The sequence below is a fragment of the Ursus arctos genome, unplaced genomic scaffold, assembly GCF_023065955.2.
Source record: "Ursus arctos isolate Adak ecotype North America unplaced genomic scaffold, UrsArc2.0 scaffold_26, whole genome shotgun sequence".
Lineage (NCBI taxonomy): Eukaryota > Metazoa > Chordata > Mammalia > Carnivora > Ursidae > Ursus > Ursus arctos.
In genome coordinates, this window is record NW_026622941.1 from 40,626,571 (window position 1) to 40,644,807 (window position 18,237).

Below are 18,237 nucleotides of genomic sequence, written 5' to 3' on the forward strand. Positions count from 1 at the left end.
TTCTTTCTTTCTTTCTTTCTTTCTTTCTTTCTTTCTTTCTTTCTTTTTTCTTTTTTCTTTCTTTTTTCTTTCTTTCTTTCTTTCTTCCTTTCTTTCTTTCTTTCTTTCTTTCTTTCTTTCTTTCTTTCTTTCTTTCTTTCTTTCTTTCTTAATATTTATTTATTTATTTGTTAGAGACAGCCAGCGAGAGTTGGAACACAAGCAGGGGGAGTGGGAGAGGAAGAAGCAGGCTCCTAGTGGAGGAGCCTGATGTGGGGCTCGATCCCAGAACGCCAGGATCACGCCCTGAGCCGAAGGCAGACACTTAACGACTGCGCCACCCAGGCGTCCCTGTGGTCACTTTTCTGATTCTCCTATTTGTTTTTTCAGTGGGGGTACTTATTACCAGTTTCTTCTTTTCTTTCTTCCATTTACCACTGGCTGCTGTCTTCAAGGAACAATGACTACTTTCCAAAGTGCCTCTTTCTCCTGAAGGTAGCAATTTCCCAAGACTGTACCCTTGTTCCTATTGACTTTTCCAAGCCTATATGTTTTTACTCCTGTTGCCAGTGCTGATCTGCCAGGTTTCAGACCAGCTCTCAGCTGTTCCCACTAATGGCTGGGTATTTTCCTACTAGGGCAAACCCTTGTTGATGTTACCAGGTTCTACCAACACTAAGACTACATAGTCTCCACTCTTTTCAAGCAGATTCAGTGACCTTGACACACTTGGGGGGTTCTGGATGGTCTCTATTTTATCTTTCCCAACTTGCATTTAAATCAGACACTGAAGGGGGCGCCTGGGAGGCTAAGTCCGTTAAGTGTCTGCCTTCAGCTCAGGTCACGACCTCAGGGTCCTGGGATCCGGCCCCAAGTCAGGCTCTCTGCTCAGCGGAGAGTCAGCTTCTCCCTCTCCCTCTGTGCTCACTTTCTTAAAAAAAATAAATTAGAGACTGTAGGATTCCCGGCCGCCCCCCCCCCCGCATTTTAGTATCAGTTGTAGGAATTTTTATTTGCTTTCTTTTCTCCTGTGTGTAGTTTTTAGGAAGAGCTATGGGAAGAGGTGTGGGAATAATACAAGGTGTCTATTTGTTTTTAATACGAATAAATAGTGTTATGCTTTAAATAGCCTTCTATTTTCTCTTTTTTTTTTTTTTTAAAGATTTTATTTATTTATTCGACAGAGATAGAGACAGCCAGCGAGAGAGGGAACACAAGCAGGGGGAGTGGGAGAGGAAGAAGCAGGCTCCCAGCGGAGAAGCCTGATGTGGGGCTCAATCCCATAACACCAGGATCACACCCCGAGCCGAAGGCAGACGCTTAACCGCTGTGCCACCCAGGCACCCCTCTATTTTCTCTCTTCTAACTTAACATTATGTGTTTAAAATCTATTTGTTTGTCATATGTACACCTGGTTTGTTGCTTTTAGTTGCTACATTTCTTCCACAGTCTGCATCCACGCTCTTTTATGTAACTGTTCCCCTGGTTAAAATGCCTGGATTGCTTTTACCTCCCTACTATCTTGAAAACAGCTGAGTGAACTTTTGTATATGTTCTCATGTTAACCCATATGACATTTTCTTCTAGGACATATACCCAAGAGATGGGATCTTGGGATTCCAAGGCACACACACACTTCATTAAATATTTTCAGGTTGCTTCTCAGAATGGCTAAGACGGCTTACACTTCCACATCCTATACACAAGAGGTCAGTCTCCCCACACATTTTGCCAAGATTTGGTACTCTTATTAAATTTTGCCATGCTGGCAAATAATTCATCAAGTTTTGGCCTCAAGTTTCACTTTGTTTCTGTTTTTGTTTTAATTTCAGCTTTATTTAGATATAATTGAGGAATAAGTTACAAAGATATTTACCTACATTTTCTTCCATTAGCTTGATAGTTTTATTTTTTTTTATTAGTATCTTTAAGCTATCTGAAGTTCACCTTTGTATTCAGTGTAAGGTAGGGATCTAACTTAATTTTTCTTCATATATCAACATAATTTCTAAGCAATTTGTTCTTTCCTTATGAAGATGGCTTTGCCACCTTTGTGATGCCACCTTTATCATATGTCAAGTTCTGTGCCTGATATGGGGCTGGATCCCAAGACCCCGAGATCATGACCTGAGCTGAAGGCAGGTGCATCACCAACTGAGCCACCCAGGCACCCCATCATATTCTTTTCTTTTTTTTTTTTTTATAATGATTTTTTATTATATTATGTTAGTCACCATACAGTACATCCCCGGTTTTCGATGTAAGGCTCGATGATTCATTAGTTGTGTATAACACCCAGTGCACCATGCAATATGTGCCCTCCTTACTACCCATCACCAGTCTATCCCATTCCCCCACCCCTCTCCCCTCTGTAGCCCTCAGTTTGTTTCTCATAGTCCATAGTCTCTCATGTTTCATTCCCCCTTCTGATTACCCCCCCTTTCTTTATCCCTTTCTTCCCCTACCGATCATCCTAGTTCTTATGTTCCATAGATGAGAGAAATCATATGATAGTTGTCTTTCTCTGCTTGACTTATTTCACTTAGCATTATCTCCTCCAGTGCCGTCCATGTTGTAGCAAATGTTGAGAACTCGTTCTTTCTGATTGCTGAGTAATATTCCATTGTATATATGGACCACAACTTCTTAATCCAGTCATCTGTTGAAGGGCATCTCGGCTCCTTCCACGATTTAGCTATTGTGGACATTGCTGCTATGAACATTGGTGTGCATATGGCCCTTCTCTTCACTACGTCTGTATCTTTGGGGTAAACACCCAGTAGTGCAATGGCTGGATCATAGGGTAGCTCAATTTTTAACTTTTTAAGGGACCTCCACACTGTTTTCCAGAGTGGCTGTACCAACTTGCATTCCCACCAACAATGTAGGAGGGATCCCCTTTCTCCACATCCTCTCCAACATTTGTTGTTTCTTGCCTTGTCTATTTTTGCCATTCTAACTGGCGTAAGGTGGTATCTCAGTGTGGTTTTGATTTGAATTTCCTTGATGGCTAATGATTTTGAACATTTTTTCATGTGTCTGGTAGCCATTTGTATGTCTTCATTGGAAAAGTGTCTGTTCATATCTTCTGCCCATTTTTTGATTTGTTTATTTGTTTCTCGTGTATTGAGTTTGAGAAGTTCTTTGTAGATCTTGGATACCAGTCTTTTATCTGTAGTGTCATTTGCAAATATCTTCTCCCATTCCGTGGGCTGCCTCTTAGTTTTTCTGATTGTTTCCTTGGCTGTGCAGAAACTTTTAATCTCATCATATTCTTTTCTATCTCTGTTGTATCTGTAGCTAGTTCTCATGATTTCATTATGTGATTTGATTATTTGAATATTTGAATCTTCTTTTTTTCCTAATTAGCTCATTAGAGAGTTATCCATCTTATTCATCTTTATAAGATGGCAAAAAAAAAAATCCCAATATAACTGAAATTACAATAAATGTTAATCAGTTACCTCCATCAGTGAGAAGGCAGAAACTCAGGTTAGATCTCAGACTGGATTTCAAAATTAAGGTCTATCAATATGCTATCTATAAGAGACACACTTAAAATGAAAGTCTGTGGACAAGTTGAAAGAGATATAAGTAGGTATTCCAGGCTAATATGAACAGAAACACCAAAAACAAAACAAATGAAAAACAGAAATAAGACAGGTAGCTATTTTATATAAGATAAATTGAAGCTACAAATTCAAGGCAAAAAGTATCATCAGGGACAAAGCATAAGGGACAGGGCTAGTGCTGTCAGGAGTTCAGCTAAGTGGAGATACCAAGTGGATAGTTGTGTATATGGGACTAAAATTCAGGGACAAAGTTTGGAGGAAAGTCAAAGCTGAGATATAAATTTGGAATCATCAGCATATACATAGTATTTAAAGCCATAAGACTGAGTGAGACCATCAAGGGCGTATAGACAGGACAAGAAGTCCAAGAAGTAAACTAAATTACTCCAACATTTTGGGGTCAGAGAGATGAAAAGGAACCAGCAAAAAAGATGTAGAGGGGGCCAGAAAGTTAGGAGGCAAACCAGGAGAGTATAACGTCCTGGAACCCATGTGAAACAATTATTTCAAAGAAACAGAGTGACTGGTAGTTTCAATGTTGGCTTATATGTCAAGTAAGAGGACTGAAAATTGACCATTGGATTTAACAGTATGGAGGTTGTTGGTGACCTTGCCAAGAGCAAGTCTGATGACGGAGTAGGAACAAAGACCTGATTAGAGTAGGTTCAGGGGTGGAGAGAAATTAGAGACAGTTAGTTTACATAATTTGTAAAAGGAATTTTGGTATGAAAGGAAGGGGGAGAAATGGGGCAATAAGTGGTGGAGGAAGTGGGCCTATGAGAATTGTTTGGTTTTTGTTATTTTTTTCAAAGTTGAGAAAAATAACAAGTTAGGGGGGAAATGATGGTACAGAGAGGGATGGGAGAATTACTGAAGCAATGTCCTTGAATAAAAGAGAAGAGATAGGATCTAGTGTTCAAGGGAGGGGCTAGCGTTAGATAGGAGTCAGATACTATCCACAGGTAACAAGAGAAAATGTAGTAGATATATGGGTACAAAAGCAGATAGGTAGGGAGATATGGTGGTAGAAATATGTGGAGTTAATAATGATTGCTTCCATTTTCTCAGTGTAAAAAGGAAACTTAGTCATCAGCCAAGAAAGAAGATGAAAGAGAATGTCTCAGAAATTTGAGGAGATAGGAGAAAATATAAAATTGCTGTCCAGGAAAGTCAGAGTAAATGGATTAGGGAAATATAGTATGTTTGCCAGGCAGCATTATGGGGCCAGTTAAGGTTAGTGATTATTAAATGTAAGACTAGTCAGCAAGTTTGAATGTTTTTCTGAAGATACATTCCGCTTCCGGGGTACAGGAATGGATTAGGCTGAGAAAATTTGGTTTAAGCTGGGCTGTGGTCACCCAAGGTGTACTCTGGAGCAAGAAGAGGAGCAAGTGAGTGTGAGTTGAGAGCATATGCAAGGGACTGATTATAATTATCTACCATGGAATTTAAAGTAGGTTACAAAGGAATTGAGGACATGAAAGGGTGAGGGACACTATGAAGGTGGTAGAATCAATGAAGTAAAAGGTCTCTGTGGAGATCAAAGGATTGTTAGAGTTGGGGTACTAGCTGGGTGAGCTGTAGAGAGGTGATGTTTGGAGAATGAGTTATTTGAAACTGGATTATGGAATGTTTGGGAGGGGTTGTTTTGTTTTGTTTTTGCAATGACAAGGTCAAGGGTATGACTAAATGGCTAGAGGATTAAGTCACTGAAGAAGAACAGATCAAAACATTGCAAGGCCAGGTGTTAGAAAGAACTAAATGAATATTGAAATTGCTAGGGATTATGGCAGAAGTACTGGATAGAGTGACAGTAAGCAAGGAGGAGGTGAAGGACTGCACCAGAGAAGGCAGTGAGTGGTAGATAGTGTAATGACAGGAGATTAAAAGTTGGGTGTTATTAGAGAGTAGGGAAGACTGATCTAGAAGTAGCATTGAGGAGTGAGGAAGACCCCCACTTCATTTCCAGGCCAGCTGATGAGGGGGGTATAGGAGTTAAAATGGACATCATTTTAGGGACGTCCATCTGGGTGGTTAGTCGGTTAAGCATCCGAGTCTTGATTTCTGCTCAGGTCATGATCTCAGGGTTGTGAGATTGAATCCTGCATTGGGCTCCATGTTGGGCATGGAGTTTGCTTAAGATTCTCTTTCATCCTCTTCCTGGTCCCCTCCCCCTGCTCTAAAAAAGATAGACATCATTTTAGAGGGCTGCAGGGAGAGCCAGCGGTCAGTTACTATTTTGTATATTTTGAAGTTATATTGTAATAACATCTATGTTAATATCGATGCATTATATTTTCTGTATATTACACATTCTTCATCTATAGTCTCCCTTTGTCCTTAATGATGCTTTTTGCCTTGAATTCTATTTTTGTCTGATATTAGACATCTGCTTTGCTTTCTTTTGGTTCATAGTTGCCTTTTCCCATCTTTTTGTTTTAAGTTGACCAACCTTTCTTTTAAATGTGTCTCATTTAAAGTCTATTATACTGCTAGATTTTGTGTTTTTTTATCATAATATTTTTTTATTATATTATGTTAGTCACCATACAGTACATCCCTGGTTTTTGATGTAAAGCTCCATGATTCATTAATTGTGTATAACACCCAGTGCACCATGCAATACGTGCCCTCCTTACTACCCATCACCAGCCTATCCCATTCCCCCACCCCCTCCCCTCTGAAGCCCTCAGTTTGTTTCTCGGAGTCCATAGTCTCTCATGCTTCATTCCCCCTTCTGATTACCCCCCCTTTCTTTATCCCTTTCTTCTCCTACCGATTTTCCTAGTTCTTATGTTCCATAGATGAGAGAAACCATATAATTGTCTTTCTCTGCTTGACTTATTTCACTTAGCATTATCTCCTCCAGTGCCGTCCATGTTGCAGCAAATGTTGAGAAATTGTTCTTTTTGATGGCTGAGTAATATTCCATTGTATATATGGACCACATCTTCTTAATCCAGTCATCTGTTGAAGGGCATCTTGGCTCCTTCCATGATTTAGCTGTTGTGGACAATGCCGCTATGAACATTGGGGTGCATATGGCCCTGCTCTTCACTACGTCTGTATCTTTGGGGTAAATACCTAGTAGTGCAATTGCTGGATCATAGGGTAGCTCAATTTTTAACTTTTTAAGGGACCTCCACACTGTTTTCCAGAGTGGCTGTACCAACTTGCATTCCCACCAACAATGTAGGAGGGATCCCCTTTCTCCACATCCTCTCCAACATTTGTTGTTTCTTGCCTTGTCAAATTTTTGCCATTCTAACTGGCGTAAGGTGGTATCTCAGTGTGGTTTTGATTTGAATTTCCTTGATGGCTAATGATTTTGAACATTTTTTCATGTGTCTGTTAGCCATTTGTATGTCATCATTGGAAAAGTGTCTGTTCATATCTTCTGCCCATTTTTTGATTTGTTTATTTGTTTCTTGTGTATTGAGTTTGAGAAGTTCTTTGTAGATCTTGGATACCAGTCTTTTATCTGTAGTGTCATTTGCAAATATTCTCCCATTCTGTGGGCTGCCTCTTAGTTTTTTGACTGTTTCCTTGGCTGTGCAGAAGCTTTTTATCTTGATGAAGTCCCACAAGTTCATTTTTTCTTTTGTTTCTCTTGCCTTTGGAGATGTGTCATGAAAAAGGTTGCTGTGGGGGTGCCTAGCTGGCACAGTCGTTAAGCGTCTGCCTTTGGCTGAGGCGTGATCCCAGCATTGTGGGATCGAGCCCCACATTGGGCTCCTCCGCTGTGAGCCTGCTTCTTCCTCTCCCACTCCCCCTGCTTGTGTTCCCTCTCTCGCTGGCTGTCTATCTCTGTCAAATAAATAAATAAAATGTTAAAAAAGAAAAGAAAAGAAAAAGGTTGCTGTGGCCGATGTCGTAGAGGTTGCTGCCTATGCTCTCCTCTAGGAGTTTGATGAATTCCTGTCTCACATCAAGGTCTTTCATCCATTTGGAGTTTATCTTTGTGTATGGTGTGAGAGAGTGGTCAAGTTTCATTCTTTTGCCTGTAGCTGTCCAATTTTCCCAGCACCATTTATTGAAGAGACTGTCTTTTTTCCACTGGATGTTTTTTTCTGCTTTATCAAAGATTAGTTGCCCAAAGAACCGAAGGTCCATTTCTGGGTTCTCTATTCTGTTCCATTGGTCTATGTGTCTGTTTTGGTGCCAGTACCATGCTGTCTTTGTGATCACAGCTTTGTAGTACAACTTGAAATCGGGCATTGTGATGCCCCCAGCTTTGTTTTTCCTTTTAATAACACTTCCTTGGCGATTCGTGGCCTTTTCTGGTTCCACACAAATTTAAGGGCTGTTTGTTCCAGTTCTTTGAAAAATGTCATTGGTATTTTGATCGGGATAGCATTGAAAGTGTAGATCGCTCTGGGTAGCATGGACATTTTAACTGTTAATTCTTCCGATCCATGAGCATGGAATATTTTTCCATCTTTTTGTGTCTTCAATGTCTTTCAAGAGTGATTTGTAGTTTCTAGAATATAGATCCTTTACATTTCTGGTTAAGTTAATTCCAAGATAACGTATGATTTTTGGTGCTATTGTAAATGGGATGGATTCCCTAATTTCTCTTTCTTCAGTCTCATTGTTCATGTATAGAAATGCAACTGATTTCTGAGCATTGATTTTGTATCCTGCCACATTACTGAATTGCTCTATAACTTCTAGTAATTTGGGGGTGGAGTCTTTTGGGTTTTCCATATAGAGTATCATGTCATCTGTGAAGAGAGACAGTTTGACTTCTTCTTTGCCGATTTGGATACCTTTTATCCCTTTTTGTTGTCTGATTGCTGTTGTAAGGACTTCTAGTACTGTATTGAATAATAATGGCGAGAGTGGGCATCCTTGTCGTGTTCCTGATCTTAAGGGAAAGGCTTCCAGCTTTTCCCCATTGAAAATGATATTTGCTGTAGGCTTTTCATAGATGGTTTTTATGAGATTGAGGAATGTACCCTCTATCCCTACACTCTGAAGGGTTTTAATCAGGAAAGGATGCTGTATTTTGTCAAATGCTTTTTCTGCATCTATTGAGAGGATCATATGATTCTTGGCTTTTTTCTTATTGATATAATCTATCACACTGATAGATGCAAATGTTGAACCACCCTTGCATCCCAGGGATGAATCCCACTTGGTCATGATGGATAATCCTTTTAATGTACTGTTGGATCCTATTAGCTAGGATCTTGTTCAGAGTTTTGGTGTCCATATTCATCAGGGATATCGGTCTGTAATTCTCCTTTTTGGTGGGGTCTTTGCCTGGTTTGGGGATCAAGGTAATATTGGCCTCATAGAATGAGTTTGGTAGTTTTCCTTCTGTTTCTATTTTTTGAAATAGCTTTAAGAGAATAGGTATTATTTCTTCTTTGAATGTTTGGTAGAATTCCCCGGGGAATCCATCAGGCCCTAGAGTTTTGTTTTCTGGAAGGTTTTTAATCACTGTTTCAATCTCTTCATAATTAATTGGTCTGTTTAAAAAAATCAATTTCTTCCTGTTTCAGTCTTGGTAGTTTATAGGTTTCCAGGACGGCCTCCATCTCTCCCAGGTTGCTTAATTTATTGGCATAAAGCTGTTGATAAAAGTTTCTATAATCCTTCCTATTTCATTGGTGTTGGTTGTGACCTCTCCCTTTTCATTCATAATTTTATTAATTTGGGTCCTTTCTCTATTCTTTCGTATAAGTCTTGCCAGTGGCTTATCTATTTTATTTATTCTTTCAAAGAACCAGCTTCTAGTTCTGTTGATCTGCTCTACTGTGCTCCTGGTTTCTAATTCATTGATTTCTGCTCTAATCTTGATCAACTGCTTTCCCGTGCGTGGATTAGGCCTGTTCTTCTGTAGCTGTTCCAGCTTCTTGAGGTGAGAATATAAAAACTGCATTTAGATTTTTCTGTTCTTTTGAGTGAGGCTCGGATGGCTATGTATTTTCCCCTTAGGACTGCCTTTGCAGTATCCCATAGGTTTTGGACCATTGTGTTTTCATTCTCGTTGGTCTCCATAAATTGTTTAAATTGATTTTTGATTTCCTGGTTTATTGAATCATTCTTGAGCAGGATGGTTGTTAGTCTCCAAGTGTTTGAGTTTCTTCCAAATTTCTCCTTGTTATTGAGTTCCAATTTCAAAGCATTGTGGTCTGAGAATATGCAGGGAATAATTTCAGTCTTTTGGTATCAGTTGAGACCTGTTTTGTGTCCCAGAACATGGTCTATTCTGGAGAATGTTCCATGTGCATTAGAAAAGAATGAATATTCTTTTGTTCTGGGGTGTAGTGTTCTATATGTATTTATGAGGTCCATCTGGTCTAGTATGGCATTCAAAGCTCTTGTTTCTTTGTTGATTTTCTGCTTAGGTGATCTATCTATTGCTGATAGTGGAGTGTTGACATCCCCTACTATTAACGTATTTTTATCTATATGTCTCTTTATTCTGGTTAAGAGTTGGCTTGTGTATCTTGCTGCTCCCCTCTTGGGGGCATAGATATTTATAATTGTCATATCCACTTATTGGATACGTCCTTTAAAAATAATATAGTGCCCTTCTGTATCTCTAACTATAGTCTTTAGTTTAAAATCCAATCTGTCTGATATGAGAATTGCTACCCCAGCTTTCTTTTGAGGTCCATTGGCAGGAAAGATGGTATTCCATCCCTTTACTTTGAGTCTGGATGTATCTTTAGGTTCAAAATGAGTCTCTTGTAGACAGCAAATGGATGGATCATGTCTTTTTAACCAATCTGCAACCCTGTGGCATTATGGGAGCATTTAGGCCATTTACATTGAGACTGATTATTGAGAGATATGATTTTAATGATGCCATGTTGCCTGTAAAGTCTTTGTTTCTATAGATTGTAACTTTCTTTTTTTTTTTTTAAGATTTTATTTATTTATTTGACAGAGATAGAGACAGCCAGCGAGAGAGGGAACACAAGCAGGGGGAGTGGGAGAGGAAGAAGCAGGCTCATAGCAGAGGAGCCTGACGTGGGGCTCGATCCCATAACGCCGGGATCACGCCCTGAGCCGAAGGCAGACGCTCAACCGCTGTGCCACCCAGGCACCCCAGATTGTAACTTTCTGTTCTGTATCACTCTTGGGGCCTTTTTACCTTATAGAACCCTCCTTAAAATCTCCTGTAGGGCTGGTTCCGTGGTTACGAAATTGGTCAGTGACTGGCGATTCTGGAAGGTCTTTATCTCTCCATCAATTCCGAATGACAGCCTTGCTGGATAAAGGATCCTTGGCTGCATGTTTTTCTCTGAAAGAGCTTTAAAAATGCCCCCCCCCAACCCTTTCTCTCATTCCAGGTCTGTGTAGACAGGTTTGACGTAATCCTGATATCTTTGCCTTGGTATGTGAGAAATTTCTTTGCCCTGGCCGCTTTTGATACTGTATCCTTGGATCTAATATTTGTGAATTGCACTATGACGTGACGTGGCGTAGGTTTGTCGTTGTTGAGCTTGGGAGGTGTCCTCTCTGCCTCTTGGACACGACTGCTTGTTTCCTTTGCTAGATTAGGGAAGTTTTCAGCTACAATTTGTTCACATATCTCTTCTAGACCTCTGTTTTTCTCCACCCCCTCGGGGATGCCAATGATTCTGACATTGGAACGTTTCATTGAGTCAGTGATCTCCTGTAACCTACATTCTTGAGATTGGATTTTTTTGAGCCAAGTTTCTGTTTTAGTTTTCTCTTCTACCAACCCATCCTCCATTTCGCTGATTCGTTCTTCTGCCTCATTTACCCTGGCCGTCAGAGCATCTAGTTTTGACTGCATTTGATTCATAGCATTTTTAATTTCTGCCAGATTCACTCTCATTTCCGCCCTTAGAGATTCTATATTCTCGTTATTATTCTCGTTAATATTTTTTTCAAGTCTACACATCATCTTGACCATTGTTACTCTGAATTCCATTTCTGATAATTTGGTTATATCCATATCCATTAGTTCTGTGGCAGAGGCCACAGACTCATTGTCTTTTCTTTGCTGGGGGGATTTCTCCTTCTTGTCATTCTGATGAGGAGAGGTTGTGGGGTTGTCCAGAGCCCAAATTATTGACCAGGACCCAGGCAGTGTGCACTTGTTTTATAGGGACCTTAGGGATGTGGGCTTCTTGATTTTTCAGCCTACCTTCTGGGGGAGGGGCCTGCTGTGCCGATACTCAGGCCACCCTGTTTGGGTAGAGTCTCCCTGTCCCCTGCGAGGGGGGGTGGGGATGGGCACACTGTGAGCCGGTATTTCCAGGCTTTTGTTCTCTGGTGGCTTTCCCTGGTGGTTTGCTGTGCCTCTTCTGAGAATCAGAGCAGCAATCACCGAATCCCAGCCTCTGTCTCAGAAAAGAGGGATCGCAGTCCGCTCTCCACTGAGCTCTTCTGGCCACTTTAACTCTGTTTCTGTTGGTGCTGCTAAACCCTACAGCGTCCCGGGATGTGCGCCCCACAGCCGGCATCCCAGCCCTCACTTCCAGGGCCGGCACGTCTCTGTCCTTTGTGTTCTAACACCACCAGCTGCCAGCCACCCCCGCGCGCTCCGGAGCTCCATTTCAGTGTGGTTTGCACGCACTCCGGAGCTCCGGTTTTCAGACTGGTCACGCACATTCCCCGGCTCACGATCTCAGTCTGCTCTCTCCCGGGTGCCGGTCCATGAGTCAGCCCACTCCCCAGTGCAGCTGGCTACCACTTCCCGGCGCCCGAACACAGTGGCTTCCTCCCCCTTCTGTTTATCTTCTGATATCTGTGCGCAGATTCACGGCTCCCCGCTTTGTACCTCAATACTCAGCGCTGGAGATGTTCATTTGTAGAGATCCAGATTTATCTTCCTGCATCTCAGGCTGATTCCGTGGTTGTTCAGGATCGTCTGGTACCTATCCAGCTCGACTCAGGGGACCAGCTGAAAAAGGGGACCTCTATTCCTCTGCCATCCTAACCTAGATTTTGTTTTTTAATTCAATCTGAGAACTTTATCTTTTCTTTGGTGAGTTTAACTAATATATTAAATTACTTTTATGTTAGAACTGTTTAAATTTTCTCTCTCTCTCTCTTTTTTTTTTTTTTTTTTTTTTGCTTCTTGCTCATTTCCTTGGAGAAATCAGTTTTATCTATGGGTTTGAAAGGTATGCATTTTACATTTGTTCTTCATTGGTTATCCCTAACTTGTTAAGGGATTTACTTGTATTTCTTCCCCTGATTTATGAAATTTATCAATACCCATCTGTATCTTCCTACTTAGTAGGATAAATACTTTAACACATGCACTCTTCCCTATCTCTGGATATTGCACTCTACTTTGTTATATCTGGGGTGTGTATGTAGGTGTATAAAATGCCTTTTTTAAAAAAAAGATTTTATTTATTTATTTGAGAGAGAGAGAAAATGGCAGAGGGAGAAGCAGACTTTCTGCTGAGCAGGGAGCCCCACGTGGGGCTCAATCCCAGGGCCCTGGGATCATGACCTGAGCCAAAGGCAGATGTTTAACCGACTGAGTCACACAGGTGCCCCTAAGATGCCTTTTTTTTTTTTAGATTTATTTACTTATTTGAGAGAGAGAGAATACCAGCAGGAAGATGGGCAGAGGATGAGGGAGAAAGAAAACCCCAAGCTGACTCCTCATTGAGTGCAGAGCCTGAGATCATGACCTGAGCCGAAATCAAGAGTCAGCAGCTTAACCGACTGAGCCACCCAGGATCCCCATGTTTTTTGTTTTTTTTTTAAGATTTATTCATCCATTCCAGAAAGAGAGAGAGAGAGCGCACAAATTGGAGGGAGGGGCAGGGAGAAAGGAAGAGAGAGAATCTTGAGCAGACTCCCTGCTGAGCATGGGGCCCAGTGTGGGGCTCTATCGCATAATCCCCAAATCACAACCTGAGCTGAAAACAAGAGTCCAGTGCTCAACTGGCTGAGCCAACCCAGACGCCCCTATACAATGCTTTTTTAGACAATAAACTTCAGAAAGTTATTTTCTCATTCTTACTATCTTATATTTTATAGCATTTCCTAAAATTTTTGTTTGGTAGATTATTTCCTCCAGGAATATTTTCATAGGGTCTTTATGATAATCTGCTGAGACCTTGAAGGTCTGAGAATATATTTATTATACCCTCACATTTAATTGATAGCTTAGCTGAATATAAAATTTTAGAGTCAGAGTTTCTGTTTTTAGGAATGCCTGGGTGGCTCAGTTGGTTAAGTGTCCGCCTTTGGTTCAGGTCATGATCCCAGAGTCCTGGGATGGTGTCCCTCATTGGGCTCCTTGCTCAGCAGGGAGCCTGCTTCTTCCTCTGCCTGCCCTCCCCCTGCATGTGCTCTCAGTCTCTCTGTCTCTCAAAAATAAATGAATAAAATCTTTTAAAAAACTTTCTGTTTTTAATATTTTGAAAATATTTCTTCACTGCTGTCCTGCTCCTAATGTTGCTCTTGAGAAGTCTGACACCATCTGATTCATTTTCTTTATTGGTGAGCTGCTCTTCTTAGAAAGGTTGTAGAATTTTCTCTTTGCCTTTGGAGTTCTTAAATTTCATTGAAATACTGAATCAGTAAGTATTCATTTTCCCATATCAACCCTATTTATCACCCTGTATACCCTTTCAATATCAATCTTTCTTTGGAAGTCCTTATTTTTTTCATGTATCATCTTCCCTCCGTTTACTTTTTTCTTTCTGTTAGCACTCCTATTATATAAATGCTGATATTTCTATGTCTAGCCTCCATATTTCTTAATTTTTATATTTTTCATCCCTAATTCCTTCTCAGTGTCTTCTGGAAACATTTCTTGACCTGATCTTGGGCTATGTCCATTTTGCTGTTTATGTCATCTAATGAGTTTATTACAACTGTGTTTTGAATATTCAGTAATCCTACTTGTTTCTTTATTATTGTTTCTGCTTCATTATCAGTATCCTCTTTAGGGACATTTATTTGGCATGTATTCTGTTAATTCTTGTCATCTAGAGTAGGTTATTTAGTTTATTGCCTTTCTAATTTTCTAGTTAATTTTCCCTGCGAGGTCATTTTCCCTCATGGGTATCAATTATCAGTCATCTTGGTAGGTAATGGATGGAGAGAGGGTGAGAGGAATTAAAACCTAAGCCTTAGCTTGTGCCACCCCTGGTGAGCAGGGTTCTGGCTTTGAATATCCTCATTCTCATCAGGAGGCTTTGCCCTTTAGCGAACTTCTCTGTATCTTACTCTAGCCTTTTCTTTTCTAAGACTTTATCGTCTAGTCCTCTGGATGAAAAGAAGGTCTATGGTTTGGGGGAGATAGGAGGAATCCCTTTGATGCTTATTGGCTAAGTCAGGCATTTACTGTGCTTGTTTTACGCTACATCCCAATAGTGTCCCCTATGAATCTGCTTTCCAGTATTGTGGCAGGGCTGATAAGGAAGGCAGTGATCTGAGTCTGGGCAATGTTGGGGGTAGAAAAGAGCCCAGCTCAAAATTTCTCTGCAAATTCACTCCCCATGATTGGGGGCCTGGCTTTCCTCTGTACAGGGCTACTATTTCCCTTCTTTGCCAAATCATAATCACTTTCTGACCCTCCAGGGGTTTCTACTGGTTTTCTTTCTCTCTGTCTTTTTAAAATATCCATTCATTTCTTATTTCTGAGGCATCTTTGGGTTTAGGTTCTGGGAGGTAGACTGTGCCACCTTGCCATCATGTCAGTGGCCATATTATGTACCTTTTATGACAGCCTACCACAGTGTTTGTTGAAGTTTTGTGTTTCTAGTAATCTAAAGCGAAGGATATTCTTTCTTGAGTGGTCATATTAATAGTCTGGAAATGAAGATGTTTAACCTAAAGAACAATAGGCAGAATGTAAAAGCACAGAATAGGCAAAGCAGTGGGGGTGCTTGGGTGACTCAGTTGGTTAAGCGTCTGGCTTCTGACTTTGGCTGGGGTCATGGTCTTGGGGTCCTGGGATAGAGCACTGCATCGGGCTCCCTGCTCAGTGGGGAGTCTTCCTTCCCCTCTGCCTCTCTTCCCGCTCATGCTCTCTCTCTCTCTCAAATAAATAAATAAATAAATAAATAAAAATCTTTAAAAAAAAAAGAATAGGCAAAGCAATGCATATACATGAAAGAGCAAAATAGAAATTTTACTGCAACACTGGAATTTACCTTCAACATGCTTGTGTTTAATTTTACAGTCACTTGGGAATCTTCTTAAGCCTGGAAACAAGACAAGAAAATTAATCTTATTACAAATTGCCTTTAAATGCATTTGTAGGAATATAAATGATTAATAGGGAAAATAAGAGTGCCTTCAGAACTCACAAAGTTAAACTAGTAAAATTGATATGTAATCTCTATTTATAAAAGTCACCTTAGCAAGGCAGAATGCCTCCCAGGAAGAGCAGGGTTTGGCAATAGCTTATTACTTATTAGACAGTCTTCTTATACCTAACGTTAGAACATGACCAAATATTGACAATGGTTATTTCTGGGCATGGACTTATCTGTATTTTTAAAATTTTCTATGATGAATGTACCTTGCTTTTGTAATTGGAAAAAAATGAATATTATTTTAATGGAATTTTCATGGGGAAATCACCATATAAGTATACAAACTTATGCAAGGATATTTGCTGCAGCATTGTTTGTAATGTTGAAAAATAGGAAACTTCTATCAGTAGGACAGTTCAATAAACTGTGATAGAACTATACAATGAATATTATGCAATCAATAAAAATGATGATGTAAGTCTATATTACTATAGAAAAATTTTAAAGATGTACTGTCAAGTGAAACACTTAAGCAAGTTAAAAAACATGTTCATAGGAGCCCATTTTTGTAACTCAAAAGCAAGTGCACAGAAATCTTTTGAAAATATATGCAAGAAATTCCTACTCCATCCTAACAACATGTAAAAAGTTGAACAAACTGAAAGCTAGCAATTCTTCTTAGATCCTTCAGAGAAGTGAGGCCACAGGACAAACCAATGCCCCCCAAATTGGAGAGACAGCAATACAGAGAATCACAACTTACTGGAGCAGAAACCCATGAGCAGACACTTCTGAAGGAATCTGTGTGGTAGAAAACTTAACACTTTTTATTTTATTTTATTTATTTATTTGAGAGAGAGCACAAGCAGGGGGGAGAGGGGGAGGGAGAAAGAGGCTCCGCGCTGAACAGGGAGCCCAATGGGGGGGCTCGATCCCAGGACTCTGGGATCATGACCTGAGCCGAAGGCAGATGCTTAACCAACTGAGCCACCCAAGCTCCCTGAAAACTTACACTTTAATTGATGAATTGTGGGAGGTTCAGTATGGACAAGTCTGAGAGTTTATTTATTTATTTTAAAGATTTTATTTATTTATTTGACAGAGAGAGAGACAGTGAGAGAGGGAACACAAGCAGGGGGAGTGGAAGAGGGAGAAGCAGGCTTCCTGCCAAGCAGGGAACCCGATGCAGAGCTTGATCCCACGACCCTGGGATCATGACCTGAGCCGAAGGTAGATGCTTAACGGCTGAGCCACCCAGGCACCCCTGTTTTTGTTTTTGTTTTAGGAGATAAAGCAAATGAAGCAATGTGCTATTGGCCCTGGATATTTACATATATTTTTTCCTTCTGCCTGGCATCTATGATCTCCTAAACCCTTTTCACACATTGTATCTCAGTGCCTAGTTATAGTATCTGGTAAATAGTAAGTAGTCAGTAAATATTTTTGGAAGGAAAGCAGGCAGAGCAAAAGTAGAGTCAGTTCAACACAACTAATCTCTCCAAAACATATTGTGTAAAATCAGGGGAGGTAAGTAATGAGGCAATCACAATATAGAATGGTAAGTGCTAGGATACTGTTAATTACAAGATACTGTGGGAGCACATAGGAGGAATTAGAGAAGACAGCTCAGAAAGAATAATTGTTTAAACTGAGATCTAAAGGATGGTAGAACTAACTAAACCCAGAGGGAAAGAAAGCCTCTTAGTTTGTACTTTAACTTCCACAAAGTAAAACAAATATAATCCTTTTTGAGGGAGGAAGACCTTGAAGAGATTCTAGTGAGGAAAAAAAGGGGAGGATGGCAGATAGTAATTGATCATATAGTGCCTATTATTACTAATTTAAGATGTCTTTAAACTGTATATTTTCTCTGTTTCTATTTTAGTGAAAAAATAGCAAAAATCCAAGACTTCAGTTCTCCTGTTCCCTATAATGTCTTAGTTTTTTTCACTGTTTTTACCATCTCCTACTCTGAAAGTTTTCAGGCGTCTAACTGTGCAAGTTAGAAACTCCTAATACATATTTTGTATGTAGTAGCACATGAAAACAGAAGTTTTGACAAAGCACAATGGAAAGGTTTCCAGATTAAATACAGGATGACTGGTTAAATTTGAATGTTAGATAAACAACAAATAATTTTTCAGTGTAAGTATAAAATTGCATGGACCATACTTATACTAAATCACTTGTGTATTTTTAAAAAGTATTTCGTTTATTTTTTTGAGTGAGAAAGAGAGAGAATGCAAGTGTACTTGCATGAGTTGGGGGAGGGGCAGAGGGACAAGCAGACTCCCTGCTCAAGTGGGGACCCCAACATGGGGCTTGATCCCAGGACCCTGAAATCATGACCTGAGCTGAAGTTTGATGCTTAACCGACTGAGCCACCCGGGCATCCCTAACATTTTTGTTTATCTGCAATTCAGGTTTACCTGGGTGTCCTATGTTTTTATTTGCTAAATTTGGAAACC

The 18,237-nt window shown here is 40.2% G+C and overlaps 2 protein-coding genes across 4 annotated transcripts in view; one reads left to right on the forward strand and one right to left on the reverse strand.

Moving 5' to 3' along the window:
* Positions 1 to 18,237, forward strand: part of LARP4 (La ribonucleoprotein 4) — a 192,818-nt gene that overhangs the window by 44,375 nt on the left and 130,206 nt on the right. The gene's annotated exons all lie outside the window — the stretch shown is intronic.
* The window catches only part of FAM186A (family with sequence similarity 186 member A), a gene marked incomplete at its 5' end in the record, with an annotated part of 60,558 nt that continues 58,014 nt past the window's right edge, over positions 15,694 to 18,237 (reverse strand). Inside the window, one exon of the mRNA XM_057318828.1 lies at positions 15,694 to 15,715. Coding sequence (XP_057174811.1) covers positions 15,694 to 15,715 — 22 coding nt within the window. The remainder of the gene's footprint in view (positions 15,716 to 18,237) is intronic.